The following is a 17,938-nucleotide window of genomic DNA, read 5'->3' on the forward strand; positions in this document are numbered from 1 at the left end:
AAAGGCAGGATTTCATTGTTACTGGAAACAAAATAATGAAATCTACCTTGTGTTACAATAGCTACAGGAAAGCATTCCAGGAAAATAAGAGATCATCTAGAGGAAAGTTAAGGGAAAGGTAAACTCATGATTAAGGAACTCCAATGTTTACTTATGTCATGTTTTTTCAGGGAATTTGATTTGTTAGTTCTGTAAAACTGTCTGGCACTTTGCAATACAATTAAGGTGACTCTATGTACAAAAACATATTCTCTTCTGCTTGCAACTGGCAAAAAGTAATTGTAAGAGTGATATTAGAAAAATATCTTCTGTAGGTAAGCCAAAATGGAGTCTGAAAACCATAATGGAGCCTGATCCTATGCCTTACAGGTATCCTAAACAGATAGTGGAAAAGCAGCTGGAGGAAGACCTTTCTCAGTAAACAAAGAAAAAAAAAAACAGGTTGAGGGTTTAGTGGAGTTTGTGTATTTGTAGAAATTGTTGCCAGGGTAAGCATACTAGAATAGTTGTGTAGTTATTTGGCTGATGTATATTTATCCTGTTTCTTTATGGAAAGACTAGCAAGGTCTGCAGATATGACTGGTAATTTTTGCTTGAAATAAGGACCAAGCTAAGCAATTAAAAAACGGTTTTAAAAGGAGAAAGTGATAAACTGTTGGTATCTGAAAATCCCAAGTGGCTATGAAACATTCATTTTTATGTTTAAGTATATCACATGTTGCACACTTTAATTAAATGGAACTTTAACCACATTCAAGCTTAGTAAGAACAGTTGAAACCAGAGCAAGTTTTCCAGAGTAGGCAGGAGTCCCAGTTTTGCTGCCAAAAGAAATGTGGTTTTGCCTCTGTATCCCTCGGGCACAGTAGGGCACTTGAAAGCTGAAATACTCTGAACCTTTAGGACTGCTAAATGCAATGCTGCTGACCCAATTGTGCTAAAGCACAAAAATGTAAAGGTACACTGAAGAATGCAAATATTTTATCACAAAGTCAAGGTTAATGTGATTTTTAAAATTAATTACGCCACAGGTAGTGTACCCCAAATCCCAAAGTAATTCCTGTTTCCCATTCAGTGTTACGACCGTTCTGGTTTTAGTGCTTTGGATACCTACTAATGCAGTTATTTGTGCTACGAAGGGGAACAACAGAAGCTCAGTGAAGATTGTGGAAGGGTGCTAGTGTGTTTTAATCTTTCTCCTTCCTAGTGGATTCTAGAATTTCCTATGCAGCTATTTGCTTGGTTTTCCTAACTCATGATAGTGCTATTATTACCAGAGTTTTTTTAACTTTTAAAAAAACACAACCTTTCATTTTTGCTAGCTGATGGCCTTTCTGTTGCTGTTGGTATGATACCTACGTTTATTCTTTGCGTTGGCAAAGAATGAAACATTTAAAAGAAAGATGTGTTCCCTTAAAGAAAAAAGAGGTTTGTTTTGCCTACCAGGTTGTTCCCATTTACCTGAAGATGATGGCCTAGAAAGACCTTCTGGAATCTGACTGTAGGTCTCCTTATCTGCCCACGTTTGCTAGGATTCTTGTCAACTGGAATTGTTTTAAATTCTAGTCATACTTATTAAAGAGAGTTGAAGTTCTTGGATATGAGGGGTCTGATTATTAAAAAGCCGTTGTCTGAAGTTACCATGGATCGGTTCTACCTGAGCTGTTTCTTATTGCTGCCGGTTCTTGGTGGTTTTCAGGCTGCTCCCTCCTCCTCCTGTAACTTCCCTTGTATGCAGAATGGGTAATAATCATTGCCTGACACCCTTATGGTTATTTGTTTAAAAGGTGGAGCAGTTGTCACTGGCAGGAGGGTTGAGGCAGGTGTCTTTCATTGCGCATGGTCTGATGTTTGGTATTACTGCTCTTTCTTTTGAACTGTTTTTCACGTGTGGCAGTTGTATGATTAACCTTCCCAGGTCTGAGTTTTGCAAAGGGACAGGTGGTGGTGGTGTCTGTTGCGCTGCTGGAGTGCTGCTTCTCTGTATGGCCCTTTGCACAGGCGTTTGGGTTCAGCACCGCGGTGCTGAAATAAAGTGCTGACGTTACTCTGCACCGCTGTGGCACACCCTGTGTGTCTCCTGGAGCCAAGTTACAGGGGAATACAAGTGGGTGTGAATACTGTGTCTAAATAGCATGTGACTAAACTTGATGACTAATACAGCTCAGACACTTGAGGAATGAGTTGTTAGTTTATTATCAGTAAATGTGGTTTGTGATAGAAATGATCCCTGGATTTTGAAAATTCTTTTTAATGAGAACTTAAGGTGCATTTCAAATAAATCCAAAATAGTTAAGTCTGAAGGATACTCTTGTACTCAAAAACCAATCTAATAATAAATCGTTCATCTTGGATTTTTACTAGTGTAAAAAGGGGAATGTTTTATTCTCTATAAAATTAAATAAAGGACCCAGGCAGTATGTGTACTGCTTTTTCTTTTTTAAAATGTCACAAAGCTTAATCTAGCAACGCTTGTTTTCTGTCACTTCATGTAGTAATCTTTCATTTCCAGAACAGTATTTAAATTACTAACTGTTGGTATGTGAGGAGCCCCATGGGTTTGGTGGAAATATGCTCTTATGTGCGTAAATCCTTTGCTAGGTTTGACTTGAACCTAAAGCACAGCACCAAAGCAACAAAAGATGTTATGAATACTTCTAAGCGTTCTTCTTCCTGAGCATCAGCAGCTCAGTGATTCATTATGACTGGGGTCTCTCTCATATCTCCTCTGTCTCCTGTGATATTGTTCCCCGCTCAGCTCGGGAGGTTTCTCTAGCCCGCTGCTGTCTGTCATTGGGAGTTTGTTCAGGAAGGGGTTGACTGGTTACTTGGGATTCAAATGACCTTTAACCCCTTCTAAGAAAAGGAAGGGTGGTGAGGGTGAGGATTTGAGGAAAGCTGAGCTTAGTGTGCAGGTCCCTCAGAAACTAGGCATAAGTGAGTTTGTTAGAATTTCAGGAATGCCGGAAGGCTGAGAATCCCAGAGGAGGTGGGCTGTAAGATTCAGAGGAACATCCAACAGCAGCTCCACAGTGAAAATTGCACCACGTAACTGCCTATCAACTTCTTGCCTGATTCTTCTCACTTGCCTTCATTTTGATCTCCTCTGTCTTCTCAGAGGTTACACTGAAACCTCAGACTTGCTAATTTATGGAGACCTGCCTCTCTTCAAAGCTAGCATGTAGGTGTTTTTTTTTTCTCCATGTGCTCCACACCTATGTTTTGTGAAGTGCTCAGAAGGATGTCATGTAAGCTGAGAGATTTGCTCAGAGGTCATGCAGGTTCTGCTACTCTCCAGGGCACCTCTAGTCTTCATGCCCCAAAACCAAAATCAGAGTGGATGAATAAAAAAACCTTTGACCTGAATTTCAAGTGTTTGAAATTATTTACCAGATGTGTTGCGTAGTCTGAAGATGTGTGTTTGTCCCACCTGTTCTTCTGAAGCCTGTAGCAATGCTGTTCAGTCACAGGTACCTTTTTATCATGTTTTACAGTACTTGTTGTCAGCAGTACCAGAGCGTTACCTGTGCAATGGCAATGAAACTCCCAATACAAGAATCTGCTTGGAGAGATTAGCTGAAATACACACCCATTTTCTTCCACATGGTTCACTGTGGTCTAGATTGTTGCCTTTGAGTTTGCTAGCTGTTCTAAGACTGTCCTGGTAGCTGATATACAGTAGCTCTCCAGCTGTTTTGGACTGTTTTCCCTTAATTATATTTTACAGTTGTGCTAGGCAATACAGAAGTCACTTCAGGAGATCATTACTTGAAGCGTTGTATGTCTGGTGGTGGTCTGCTATGCCACAAGTGATTTTTTTGAATCTCAACACTTCAAAACAGGGTACAATGCTGTAATCTCTGGAAGTGGAGAACCCCGGGTAGGCATGTTGGCCAGTGCTGTAGCTGAAGGAGCTGACTTTCTACAGAGCCTCATAGACTTGGTACTGTTGTTCCTCTGTATTTTTAAGGTGAATGACCCTATTAAATATTTTGGTGTAACGTAACTTTTCCCCTTCCTAGTTACTGCAGGTCAAGGTCCATGTAGTACAATACTCATTATCATGAGTAGCAGTGCTGAGTGTATACTGAGAGACAACGTTACATGACAGAAGATCAGAGTAGTTTTAAGATGCATTAATTCTGCAAAACCTCTTAATGTTTTGGGAGTACTGATGGCTATTCCTTTAAATCTTTTATTTCCATACTTTTTCAAAATTAATATGTTTGTACTTTGGATTATGCTTTGCTTTTCACAGTACTTTTTCTGATTGTGACTGTATGGTTTCTGAAGTACATGTTGGTTTTGAGGTACAGAAATAGCAACTCAGTATAACATATTTTTTAATTTGTTTCTTCTTTTTTGTTGTGAATTTTTTTGTTGTGGTGGTTGTTGTTTAACTGTGGCTAGGGTTTGAGCCGCTGAATTATTTATTTATTAATTTAAATAAATGTTACAATGACTCCTTTTTCATTTGAGAGTGGTAATAGATAACTTGGAGGCCACCATTGTGTGTGTGTGGTTGGCATTTTTTTTCTACAAACGTTTCTTTGTTGTTGTTAAAGGCGAATTTCTCATTTTGTCTTACCACAAAGTGACCAGTTGTCATAGGTGGTCATAAGCTGCTATTTACAGACATCTCTAGATTGAATCTTTTTTTAAGGGCTTTTGAGGGTGAAGCATTATTTCCTTTTACAAAACTAGTTTGTTTTATCCCCATGATAGCTAGTTCTTCTTGTCCAGTAGGGACATCATACTTGCTTACTTATTTGAGTGGATTAAAGTTTGTGCTCTCATCCTTATTTGGATACAGGTTCCACTTGTTTAAACACCTTTCCTTCTCCCGACATCCACTCAGGAAGGTTTTGGTCCTTTCTGAACTGTGTCTCTGGTAACTATTTTCAACATGGTGTCTTTAATTTCTACATCTAAATGGATTTTGCTCATTTCAGTGCTCCTTTTTAGTCTCTCTTTAAGTGTCTGCATTTTTATGGTGGTGCTTTGAAACTGAATTCTGCTATAATGGATTATTTTCTGATTCCAGAAGCATTATACCTGAATACTTTGTAGTTACTGTTGAGAAACAGTAACTGCTTTACTTTGTGCTACACTGTGCGTCATCTTTCTTCTGTTCTCTATTTGTGACAAGAAGTGATCGCTTGAAATGTCTAAACTGATTGAGCTGTACAGATTAGGAAGGATCTTTTCTTTTTGTACCTCAGTGCTCATATGAAGATAAATTTATCATTAGCCTTTAATATTATATTTCACTCTTATCTCAGCAGATCAGTCATTATTGCTGTTCTAATTTGGAGGCCAAAGTCACCCTAACTGTATTTTAATCCTGGATTGCAATTTTATACCTGAGGATTTTTTTACTCCTTGATAACAGTTAAATCAGTTATCTAACTTGTGTGCTAGACTTGTCCTATTGTTTGATTATTTTCTGTTCCACTGGGACCCTGTTCTGCTTCTGTAATTATTCCCTTTTTAAAACAGGCAACTAGGTTCACTTCTGTGCTTTGTGTTACCTAAAATATTCAACCCCACAAAAAGATATGAATTCAGCGTGGAACTACTTGGTTTTGTTCTGTTACAATTCTCAGGTCTTCAGAAAGTTGTAATTAAACCTGTTTTCAAGGACTAGCTTTTGTAGGCATTCCTTTGGACCAAATTTTCCATATTATAGATAACTGATTTCCCATCATGCTACTGAGCCATTCCTACATTTGCCCTTTGACATCTGTAGTTACTTGGAATACCCATATGCAGAGAGGTTCTGGTACTATTACTTTGTATACAAATTTTTTTATTATTGTTTACAAGCAAACTCTGTAGAATTGGAGACCAGCTTGTCTTCTGTACCTTGAAGGAGATCATATATATGGGAAGTAGAAATCTGTCAACCTTTAAGTTATAAAAAGCTAGAGGCTTATCTTTTCTGCTATTATATTTTCTGGGTCTGCCTGTGGAAATTGGGCCAGATTGAAATAGTGGTATTTTGGTACTGTTAGCATTCATAAACAACAACAAAACTAATTTCTAAAACTGGAACCAAACAAATAATTAACTTTGTTATGTAGCAGAAGAATTGGATGTCAAAAATAACTTCATGTAAGTAAGAACCACAGGCAAATCTAACTTGGAAGGGGCTTCTTCAAAGCCAGGTCAGTTTGCTCAGGGCCTTTCCAGTTCGATTTTGTGTTTCTGATGCTGAAATTTGTTGTCCGTCATCCTTGTGGTTTGCAACTCAAAGAAGAGTCTGGCTCTGTCTTTCTTGAACCCTCACTTTGGGATAGTGGAAGACAGAAATGAGATCAGCACTGCCTTGCCATAGTACAAAGCTGATTGACCAATCCTTTTTTGGAAGAAAGCACTGAATAAATGAAGCATCAGTAATTACTGTAAGAGTTGTTGGCATCAATGGCTTTCTTTGCTTCCATATGTGTCAGTTCTCCCCCCTATAAAGTTTTTCCTTGCCTCCCCCCATGCTGCAAGATATCAGGTACTTGGAGCTTCTCTTTCTATGGAAGATGCGTATCTATAGAATTCCTATTGAAACCCATTAGTGCTACACAAATGCACTTGTTCATGGTCTGCCTTTCCTCTGCATCTGAATCTTATAAAAATGTGTAATTTTTTTAAATTATTTTTAATTAGTCCTTTGCCTTCTTGCACAAAAAAAAAATATTCTGTGGCTACTTGGCACAAGTCTTTTACTAAGACTTATAAAAGAAACATCCTCTTTTTATTGAATATGCCCTTCTAAATGAATGGTCTATCATGTTCTTTTCTTTAAAGTCTTCCATATTAGATATAAAATTCTAAAATGCAAGAATCTGATATTCAAATAAATGTTTTTTATTTTTTTTACTCCTCCTTGGTTCTGTTTTCTTTCATTTTATCTATATTCTTTCCCAGTTATAATGAATTAAACAGCAATAGTTGGCTAGAATGGAAAAAGGTAAACGTATGCTTCCCCCCGCCCCTCCCCCCGTAACTTTGTCCTTATTGACTCAGTATGTGCTGGCTCATACGATCAGAGCAGAAGCTATGTCAGGAGAAAATCCGATTAGAAATAGGTCTTTATTTACTGCTCCTCTGCTGTCTTCTGGAGAAATCCAGTAAAGAAGTGGAAACTTCACAGGTTTTTCTTCTTACTCGAGTCTTGATATGCCCTAACTTATTTTTTTCTACTTGAATAATTAAGTCCTGCACAAGATCATTAGACTTTCATGATGCCTGCTAATCAGCATTTATAATTTCTTTTCAACTGTGACAGTTGGCTGGGGAGTTGGAGAAGCAAGTAGTACTCTAAACTGCTCCCCTTGTTGACATGACCTCAGGTAGCTAGGAGGAAGAGGAAAAAAGACCAGAGCAACCTTCATATTTGGAAGATGAGCAAGAAGAGTCTGCCTCATAATGCATGAAGGAACAGCAGTTGCCCTCTTTAGAGAAGGTAAAACTACAGTAAAAAATATTTTTACCTAATGCGAAAAGAATTGAAATGGGCAATTGCGTTGTCTTACTCCTGGCAATCAGGTCTCTTCCCATTGGCAAGAATGTGATTCAGGCTAGCTGCAACGAACCTTAAAAATGTAGACTGTGATTCAGGAGAAAGATGGGTTATGTTAATGGCTAATAAAAGAAGAAATCTTCAATTAATTACTGTTGTCTGTGAAATTGTGTGGGGTTATTTTTATACTGTTATTAATATACCTACTTGATTCAAAAAGTTTTTATTTTTTTGTTTTTATTGTTATGCCTTGACCTTAGCCTTGGCAAAGACTTGGACTTCTAATATGTAGATATTCCTAAAAATTATTTCAGTTTCTTGTTATAGTTCTGGATCTTCTGTCTTGGTTCTTTTTTGGTTTTTTTTTTTTTCATAGACATGTTATTTGACAGAAGGGTTCAAATATGTGTTTTGGTTCTAATGGTAAGTATTTAGTCTTTTGCCAGCTATTTTGCTAACTAATTTAAAATTCGGGCTACCTTTAAAAAGAAAAGGCTAAGTGTTGCAGGAACATCTGCATTACATCTGCATTCAAAATAAATTGCTTACTGTTTATCGTTCCACTTTTTTTATTTACATATTTCCCTTGATGCTGACAATTAGGTGTGCAACTATATTAGCTTCGGACTGCATTTGTCTGGGAATTGTTTTGTATCACAGTAGTTCTGTTTTCTAGGCCATAGAAATCATGCTTTTTGAATATGTAAGTGGCAAATAACTTTTATTTCCTGCATTACAGATACTCCATAGGTACTGTAGCTATAAGTTATTTTAACAGCTCGCCCCTGCCCCCCCCCCCCCCAACCTGAATCATTTAAAACACGCTTCCATACTTTGCATTTTCTAGAAAACAATAGTAATAGTATTGTTCCTAAAAGTATGCTTTTTAATTTGGTTTAGTTGAGGGGCTTTCTATGCGGAATTGTTTTCAGTCTATATGCTTTATTTTGTGTTAGTTACACAAGTTTACAAGTTGTGCAAATAACTTCTGGGAAACTTCAGTGCTTTATAATAACTGTTCAATGCTCCTTAGGGAAAAAGCAGATTAGTACAGGTTCTAGTGATTTTCTTAAACGTACATCAGATTTCATGAAATACAGGGTTTGAATTGTTTGCTTAATTGAAATGAGGTAAATTTGTGGCACATAGGCAAGTACTTTGAAGCAATCTCCCTGCTGCCCCAAAGCTTGCATCTTTATAGCAAGTAAAAGGTTTGTGTATGTTTCCCAGGATATAAACTTGTGCTGACCTAGCTTTTGAAGGAAACTTGCATAGACTGAGGCTATAAACTTATGGTCATTTATACTTTCATTTCTTTTTGGATATACTGACAACTGTGGATAAGAATTAGCTTTTGTCTAGTAACTGTTTAGAAATATATACTGATTAGTATCATGTTAGAAAGGATAAAGTTTTCAGGAGCTAAACATTTTTGTTTATTTGGCTGTAAACATATTTTGGTAGCAGCTTGGTAATGTTAAGTATAAATCAGCAATTATTTCTCATGTGTTAAGTAACTCATGTTCAGCTGAGACAAGATTAACAATTGTTAGGACAGAGCCACAGTTGGTAGTTTGTACAATTTCTACCAGACAGTGAGAATATTAGATGCTTTCTAAGTGACAGATCTTGTTGAAGATTTCTGATATATTTACTTGACTATAACACATACCAAACTGATTTCATTTGCTGTCTCTTACTGAAGCAATTTGGTATCCTCTGTTAAAGCACTGCACATCTGTGCTGGCATGGCATGTAATGCCTGTCTGTTGATGTTGCAGCTTGTGATGCAAAAGTGGGGTCTATGTAAGTAACTAAAGTAAGTACTGAGTTATTCAGTACCTGACACTATGGTAAGTGTATTTTGGAAAAAAGTAATCTTTCTTCACTGATGTCATACAAGTCCCTGTGTTCAACAGTGCTTGTCTGTAGGGAAGTAATTCAGAATTTCTGCATTTCCCCATATATGTTTTAATGAGGGGAAGGAATTCCTTTGAAGTAATAATCAACTAACTATGAACGCTTTCTGTATGTGTTTCTTGTTTCCTAACAGCACAACTTGGAGATTATAACGCTTCAATACATCATTCAGGATATCTGTCAAATTACAACTTTATACCAGAGCAGAACAAAGATTTTCTTATCAAAGTAGAATCACTACATGAGCAACACAGGTAACATCACCTTTCAGTTCTCTTTTACCCCTTGAGGTTTTTAAAGGAAAAAAGAGTGCCAAAAGGAAGACTCAAATTCTTAGTAGTTTCAATACAACACGGTTTTATTTCATATAGCTTCTATTAAATGAAATACTTGGTTTTATCATGTAGGTGCTAGACTAATCATATTCAGAGTACGATGCCAATACGTTAAAATATTTAAATAAATTTCTAGCTGTAACCACTGGTAGATCAATTAGCCTTATAATTATTAATGGCAACCATCTAGAATGCTGTACTGGATGTTAGGGTTTTTTTTTTTGATTAAGGATATTTGACCATTTTTCAAATCCTATACTTTTTTTTTTGGTCTGTCTATTGGAAAAAAATTCACCCATGAAACACTTCAATTAATGTTGTGCTTTCTCTCCACTCTCCTGAGTGTACTATAAAAGCTACAACAGATTATTCCAGCTAGTCCACTGCTAATTACTCTTTCTAACCCTACTGCTGTGTCTCTTGTAAGACTGCAGCTTTAGAATTAGTGGTTGATCAGATACTTGCAAGCTGAATGCAAATATGCTAACCTAAGAAATTCTGTGAGTATTCAAGCAAATGAAATATGATTCTCTATGGACGTGTTCTCTCTGTCTGTATCTTTACTGTGGCAGAGCAAGTTTCCCACTTCCCTAGTTTCTTTGATTTATACCCTGAAATATCTCCATTTTCATCTCCTCCTGATATTCCTCAACTTTTCTTGTCATCTTTCAGTACTCTCACCTCTCCCTCATGTTTCTCTACTGCTAGTGGGTGTAATGAGTAGTTCTGAACTTCATGTGTGCTGCCTGGCAGTCCAGGACATGCTTGTGGGTTTTTCATCTGTGGGGAAAAAGACAGATAACCACTAAACTCTAACTGCAGGTACTAATCTGGACTACTTTCCATGTTCAGGAACGCAACAGCTGAGGCCTCTACTCCTTCCAAATTAATTTGTAGTTTTCAGTATTAGAGGGAGATTTGTAGACAGACATGAATAAATCTGCTTGTCTTTAGGAAGCAATCGTCTCTGAGTCTGCTGAGGGAAGGTCTAGAAGTGGTAAGGTTGAACTGATGTGTGCAGTGCTATCACAGCCAAAGATATAAAACTGGTTACGTCCTGCAGAGAAAAGACTAGAAGTTACCATTGATCCAGACAAAGGTGTGGTCAGGTCTGTTGGAAAGACTCCTTTCTTTTCAGGGTCATTTCAGTGATAATGCTTTCATTGAGTATTTTTGGTAGAGTGAAGTCTTGATGACGGAGAAGTTTAACTGCTGTATTTAAATTCATGTAAGTGGGGGTAATTGAAGTTCTGAATAAAAATACTTGAGTAGACCAGACTAGGGAAAATGCTTATAATTTTAACATCTGTTTTGAAACTTAGCTTTTCAGACCTATTTATTTTGGAGTGTAGGGAGAGGCAAATTATTGTATATCCTGGCAGTATTTCTTGCATCCTCCTTTGGCATTTATAGTGAATATTTAGATCTGAGACATGGTTTTGACTAGAACCGTGCCAGAAATATACTTGACAAGAACAGTTCTGGTGCTTAGCAGGCCTTCTGAGAAGGAAAGACAGGGAGAATTTTTCTTCTTACAGTTTGAAGAGAACAGTATTGTTTTGAAATGAGATTTCTGCTGATCTGGAGTAAATAATATTTGCTGTAGACCATATGGGATATCTGTAAATTATTATACCTTTTAAACTGACATTCTTGGATTGCAGAATTGCAATGCCAGCCCTATACACATCCGTGCTTTTTCATTCTTTAGTGTCTATCCTTTGAGAAACTTTCACAAAGGAAAATTAAAAGGCTAGGATTGCTGAAATGCAGTATAGACTTGAGAAGCCATGTTATGTCCTGGATGTTGTAGCTTAATGCAAGTTGGGGTTTTTTTAGCTAGTTTTCATGCTGCTTTTTGAAATCTGAGAAAGTAGTTCTATAAATATGTTCATACCAGCCACTATTCAGTGGACAAGTAAGTAGCCGTTGAGAAAGCAACTGTTGTCGTTGAACTGGTATAGCTTCAGAAATTTTCCTTTTGTGTTCATCTCTAAATCTGTAGGGGGATTTTTCTGTATGTAGTTTGTTCTAACAAGGTTTTCTTTATTTTCTTTATTTTTCTTAATACATGAGCAACCTGAGGACTTAGGATGTGTGGATATTATCCAAACTGGTAATGTTTTCATAGTGCTTGCTAGATCTAGCCATCAGTTTGAGGAGAAGGTTGCTTTTGAAGCTTCCTGTGATGCTTATATTCCTGGTGATGTTAGCTCTCGTGTATTAAGGGCGATAAAAATTGGAAATGGACACCAAGACTGGTTTCCTCTTGCCTGTTTATCTCACTGAGTAACTGCCACCTGCTTAGGGACCTCAAGGTTTCATTTCATCTCTAATTGAGTAGGGAGGTGTAACAACAAGAAAAAAACCCTGCATCTATGCTGAGGTACTTTTTCTTGTTGGTGCTTCAAGACACACGGCTTGATCGTTCTGCTGTAGATGGTATACGGAAATTGAGAATTAAAATTTGCAGGTATATCTCATTGGTATGCAATGGACTTTTCTCCCCTTTCTAAATAAAATTCTTGATCAAAATTCAAAAAAGGAAATACTTTTGCAAACATATTCAGCATACTGTTGTATAATAAAATGGTTGTTTTGTTATGTTTTTTCTCTGCCTTTCTGACGCAGTATAAGAGATAAGGTGTACTAATGTTTTTCAAAATCAAGGTGACAGTAGTCACTGTAGATACAGGTCTGAGTAAGCAGTTTATGACAAACAGCTCTTTTTTTGCCTTTACTCTTTTTTCCAATGTTGTGACATCCTCAAGCCACACTGCTGGCAATGACTTTCCTGTTCAAGGTGACTTTCAGTTTTGCAGAGCATGATATAATACTTCCTAGAGTGGCTGTTTCAGGGCATAGTATTTTCATGGCCTGGAATTTGAAAGGATGAAAATTAATTGGAAGTAATAGATGTCCAGCTTTTGAGGTAAAACCCCTTTCAAAAATGAGAATTACTGCCTTATGTGGAATGCCTTTGTATCTGGAGTTCTTCACACAATGTTAAATGAACTTTTTACAGGTTGTACTTAAATTGTATTTGATTAACATAATTTTATGCTACTTCCTTTAGCATGCCTAAAGGAGTCTTTATAGGTCACATTGCATTAGTCTCAGATGAATAATTAGTAGGCTACATGGCAGAACCAGCTAGGCAGGGATTACTGTTGGATTCTTTGGTATTTTAAACTCCTAGTAGACTCCGTGTAGCCCTTCCATCATGATATATGATCTGTTTATTTCAGGTGTGGGGACTTTTAGGTTTTTGTCTCTGGGGGGGGAAAAAGTCAGAATTGTAGAAGCTTTCTAGAAGACAAGAAGATAGAATCCTTGTAAGTCTTGCAGCACATTTCACATCTAGCAGTGAGAGAAAAAAGTATTTTAGGACTTACAGTTTGTATAATCTGTAACTCGGATGGCTTTTCCTTGGTGAGTTACTTGTCTAATCTTCTTTCTCCCCCTTATTTTTTTAGTAGATTTCTGCTTCTTATTTTTCTTCTGAATTATTTCCTTCTGACAGACTGTGCAGTATAGAATATTTACAGATACAGCTTCTTGCTATAAAGGAGGCTTTTATAGGACAATTGTTTCCTCATCTCTAACCAAAACAGATACTAATGAGTTTTTAAAAAAGAATTGGTCCAGAATGACTAAGATTATAACGTTGTGTATAGATTGCTCAATTTTTGAGAGGAGCTGAGGAGGGCCTTCACCAGTGAAGAACTCCTAGCACCAGTTAATGAGGTTTATTTGGCAGACACCAGGCTGTGGGATTCTTCTGTTTTTCTGCATTTGGAATAAATATAATGTCATGTCTTTAACTTTTGACTAGGGTTCATGTTTTTTTTTTTTTTCTGCTTTTTTAGTGGCCTCAAGCAATCTGAAGCAGAGTCCTGCTACATAAATATAGCTCGAACGCTTGAATTCTATGGCGTGGAGTTGCACAGTGGTAGAGTATGTTTACATTGTGATTTTTCACTTGGAAAAAAAAATATTTATATGTATTTTGACTTGATCTTAACAGCAATAAACGTAGTAGCATTTAAGTGTTGACTTTATGGTGTGTAATTTTTAATGAGAGTTGAGTAATTATTCAGTAACTTCTGTATAAATCAGTGCTGGAATTTCAGTCAAATAAGCTAGATCTCATCAAAAGTGTAACAATTTATTTTTAAGATAAATTGTTTTAATATGGCAATATTTTTACTAAAGTTTACGAATGTCTTATCATAAAAAAAGAATGCTCTGTTTAGTGCTATACTGTTGTTGACAGATTTTTTTAAGAGTTTACTTTCTCTGAATTTCTAACACAGTGTTAAGAATATAGAGATTTTATCGTGCGTGCATTGACAAGAAACATGTCCTACTATTTCAATGGCTACTGGGATTTGTTTGATTATACTAGCTGTCTGAGACAAATGCCCCAAATACTTTTTTTATTGTGTCCTAGCATGCAAGTCACCATTTGTGCTTTTTATGTATGGCAAATTATTTTGGCATACATCTTGTACTAAAAAGTTAATGAAGTGTAGTGCAGATGTTTGATTTCCTAAACAAAGATGACTCCTGTTTTTGCTAATGTTTTTCTGAGATTTGTTAATAATCCTGACACTGAAAATTTTACCAAAAAATTTTCAATTTCTGTAATGATGGAAGGGATAGAAAAGGTCATTTTCTTCCTTCAGCGTGATGTTTTCTTCTTTTTTTCTTTATGGTACCGCAAAAAAAGTGTTGCATTAAATTTCTAAGAATTCCTAAAGTACTCCTGTATAAAGCCACTGTAATTACATTCATATTCATGAAATACAGTGCTCAAACAGTAGAGGCCTTTTTTTAAGGGTGGGGAAAAGTACAAAGGAAAGGAAATAATTGAAGTGATCAAAATATGAACTTTCTACGCTCATACCATCTGATATGAATATCGGGAGGCAACTGTTATGTGACAGCTGTTAAAAGTGATTACATATCGTGGTTCACATGCATTGGTTGTGGTTAAGTAATCTAGCATGTGTGAATGAAATCCTTATGTTCTTGCGTCTTCTGACAATGTAGAAGCTTTTCCAATTTCTAATGAGGTGATTAACTTTGAATGGTAAATGGGTATCTTAGTAAATTTGACTTTGTCTAGGTTCATTGTCCATTGGGTCATCAGTCACCTGCCTGCTGTATTGAAGAACCCTCTACTGTCACACTGCAGATATCCTGATACGCACTTAACTTGATCAGTGTATTATGCCTTTTAATTTCTGTTGTAGCCCAGTATTTTGATAAACCAACTTAAGTTCCAAGACTGACACCATGAGGCTATTCTCTTAATATTCATGGTATGCTGCTTCTGAAAGTTCTTTAATTTCTGACATCTTCCTGAGTTGCAGGCCACTGAACGACATGCAGAATGTCAGTAGGGGTCATGTCAGTGCCAAGTAGTGAGGGTGGTTCGGAGTGGGTTCAGACATTTTCAACTAAATGAAATTTCATTGCAGTGTGCTGGGCTGCTCTGTCTGAATAGAAATACCTTCTGGAGATATTTACCTAAAGTTTTGTTTTTTTTTTTATTTGTTTGTTTTATTGGGTTGTTTCCCCAGAGCATTGTTTCATATTTAATGACCTGGGGGCTCATGGCTTGTCAGAATATTAATCATGAGCCCCTACTCTGCCTGACACTAAACTGTATGATCTTGAATCAAATAAAGTACAGATCTGAATCAAAGCCTTCTCTATTCCAGGCTGCTAAGATGCAGGGTGTCTTGCTGTTTCAATCCAAATTAATTTTTATTTTGAATGATGAAAATACTTGAAATGGTCTGGGTTTTTTAGCAGTTGAACTGAACATGTAGACAATTAGAAGTTGCTAGAAATGAAATAGAAAGCAAAATAGAAATGTCATGCCACCTTTTCTAAATCTGTTTTTGTTATAATTTGAATGTTAAGTTTTGTTCTTAGTCTCCCTTCCTTATGTCAAAGCGGGTACAGGAGTAAGAAAAGTACAAAGTAGTAAGTGTCATGTTTTAAGGAAAAGCCTTCTGCGGCAGGTGAAACAGCATTGAGAATGTGAATAATGAACAATTATTATTATTTTTTTGCTTTAGTAGTAAAAAATTTAAGGAGCTTCAGTCTCCCTAGAAAGAGACAGGTTTAAGCAAAAAGAACTTTTTCCGTATGGCTGCAGCTGAACTGTGGAGATTACTGCTATTTTAATGCGTGACCAAGGTGAAATAGGTATCAAGAGTAGTTAGGCAGTTCAGTGGAAGAATGGTTTACTGGAGTCCATTGAACGTACAAAAAGCTGATCCAGGAAATCCTCTAGCTGTAAATCACCAGAAGCTGAGAAGGGGGCTTAGTAGAGGTGTGGTTGTCTCTGGATTTTTGTACTTCCAAAACATCTGTTACAAGTCATCATCTGGGCTGAATGCCATGAGGTAAACCTTTCAACCAACACATTATCACTGATGATGCTCCTGAAGGCCTATAAGAAAAGTGACAGCACTGGATTATATGAGTGGCCACTCTCAATATTGTCTTCTGGTAGTCTTCCATGTGTAAAGTGCTTTGCCTGTGCTGCAGCAGTTCTGCAGAAGAATTACTCCTCAGCATTTGGTAGCCCATGTTGGCTGTAAATGACACTTTTCTGAAGTTTAAAACAGACTGTTTCTGAAGTTTGTTGGGAAGGTTAGATACCTCCCCCCACAATATGCTGCTGCTTCACAGAGGCTACTGTGTTATACCCCAGCTTTGGCAGGGATGTTTGCCATCTCCCCCAACTTAGTACTGCTCTTAAATCATCTCTTTAGTTTTGTCATCCCAGTGCTTTTCTTAGTCCTCCTCGGTTTTGCATGGCAAAGGAACCAGGTGACACCTGCTTTTTATAATAAAAGCCTAAAGAAGCTGGTGCTCCTATACTGGTGGTTAAGAGGTGGGATACTTTGGGGTAATGTTTCTTGAAGAACAGATGAGTATCTAGTTTACTTTTTAATGTTTTACGGTACAAAGTTAAGTATTTTGCAGAAGTAGAGTGTGAGCTTTCTTTTTAGCAACTTGCTAAACATGAAACTTCCATTAGTGAATTAATCTGAGCTCAGTTTTCACATGCAGACACTTCTGCTTTTCTCTGAGGATAAATCTGAACTGCTAAAATTGTAATATTGAAAAATGAAATAGTGTTAAACTCGGGCAAGTGAGTTCAATACCGTAAAACTATATTGAGATTTCTTGAATTCCTAATATCCACTTGACTCTGGACCCCTATCTCATCTGCTCAACAATTAGTCTGGTCTTAACTCATCTTTCATTTTTTCTCAGACACATGAGGATAGGAAATTTGTAGAATCAATGTTATTTCCATATCTACAAAAATTTAGATGGTAATTGTAAATGAAATCAAATGTGAATCACTATTTAGCTAGATGCCTGGCATAATCATTTTTATCTTTATAATTTTTTTATGATTGTCTCTTTAAAGAAACAGGTAAAAAGAAAAATACATGCATGTTATTTCTTAGTTGTGCAATTTAACAGCATAGCTATTTTGAAAAGAAAATAAGTGCACATCTAAATCATCTTTCTTTTGGTAGACCTTCTTTTTTTATACCGGTCCAAATTCTTGTTTTCATATTGCTTAGGTTTAATTTATGAGAATTCATTATAACAAATGGCATGGGAGATTAGTATTTTGGACCAGGGCAGACGGGGTTGGGGAATGAACTTTGTTCTAACAAAGATCCTGGAGGAAATAGTTTAGCCTAATTAAGCCCTATCAAGTGTTTAGCTAATCCTTTGTTCCGGCTACATCATGTAGGTTTTCACCTTTTTCTCCTAAAGCTGTTTTTTTCTACACTCTGTTGATTTTTTTTTTTTTTTTTTTTTTTTTTTTTTTTAAAAGCAGCAGCCTGGAGTAAGCTCCAAGGGCTAATAAACCAGGCTTCTGCCCTGCTTTACCTTGGCTGTATCATGGCAGGGGCAGCTAAATTACATGCAATTCATCTCTTGAAATACCTCAGTTTTCTCCCAGAATATTAAAATAAAGGAGTGTCAGTTCAGGATTTCTGTATTATGCTGGCATGAACTGGCAGTTCAGGAGCATCTTCCAGTGGAAATTCAACCAACATCTCTAGCAGCAGTTCTTTGCAAAGTCGGAGCAGCATGTTGCTGAAGGTTATTAATAATTTC

The 17,938-nt window shown here is 36.8% G+C and overlaps 1 protein-coding gene across 3 annotated transcripts in view; it reads left to right on the forward strand.

Moving 5' to 3' along the window:
* Positions 1-17,938, forward strand: part of PTPN3 (protein tyrosine phosphatase non-receptor type 3) — a 106,348-nt gene that overhangs the window by 14,938 nt on the left and 73,472 nt on the right. For 2 of the 3 annotated variants that reach the window (XM_037380329.1, XM_037380330.1), the window contains exons 7-8: positions 9,568-9,688; positions 13,639-13,726. In XM_037380329.1, the coding sequence (XP_037236226.1) occupies positions 9,568-9,688; positions 13,639-13,726 (209 nt within the window). Of the gene's footprint in view, positions 1-7,352; positions 7,458-9,567; positions 9,689-13,638; positions 13,727-17,938 lie in introns of those variants that run through there. The other variant, XM_037380331.1, reaches the window with a different exon arrangement.

This window comes from Falco rusticolus, chromosome 3, assembly GCF_015220075.1.
Source record: "Falco rusticolus isolate bFalRus1 chromosome 3, bFalRus1.pri, whole genome shotgun sequence".
Classification (NCBI taxonomy): domain Eukaryota; kingdom Metazoa; phylum Chordata; class Aves; order Falconiformes; family Falconidae; genus Falco; species Falco rusticolus.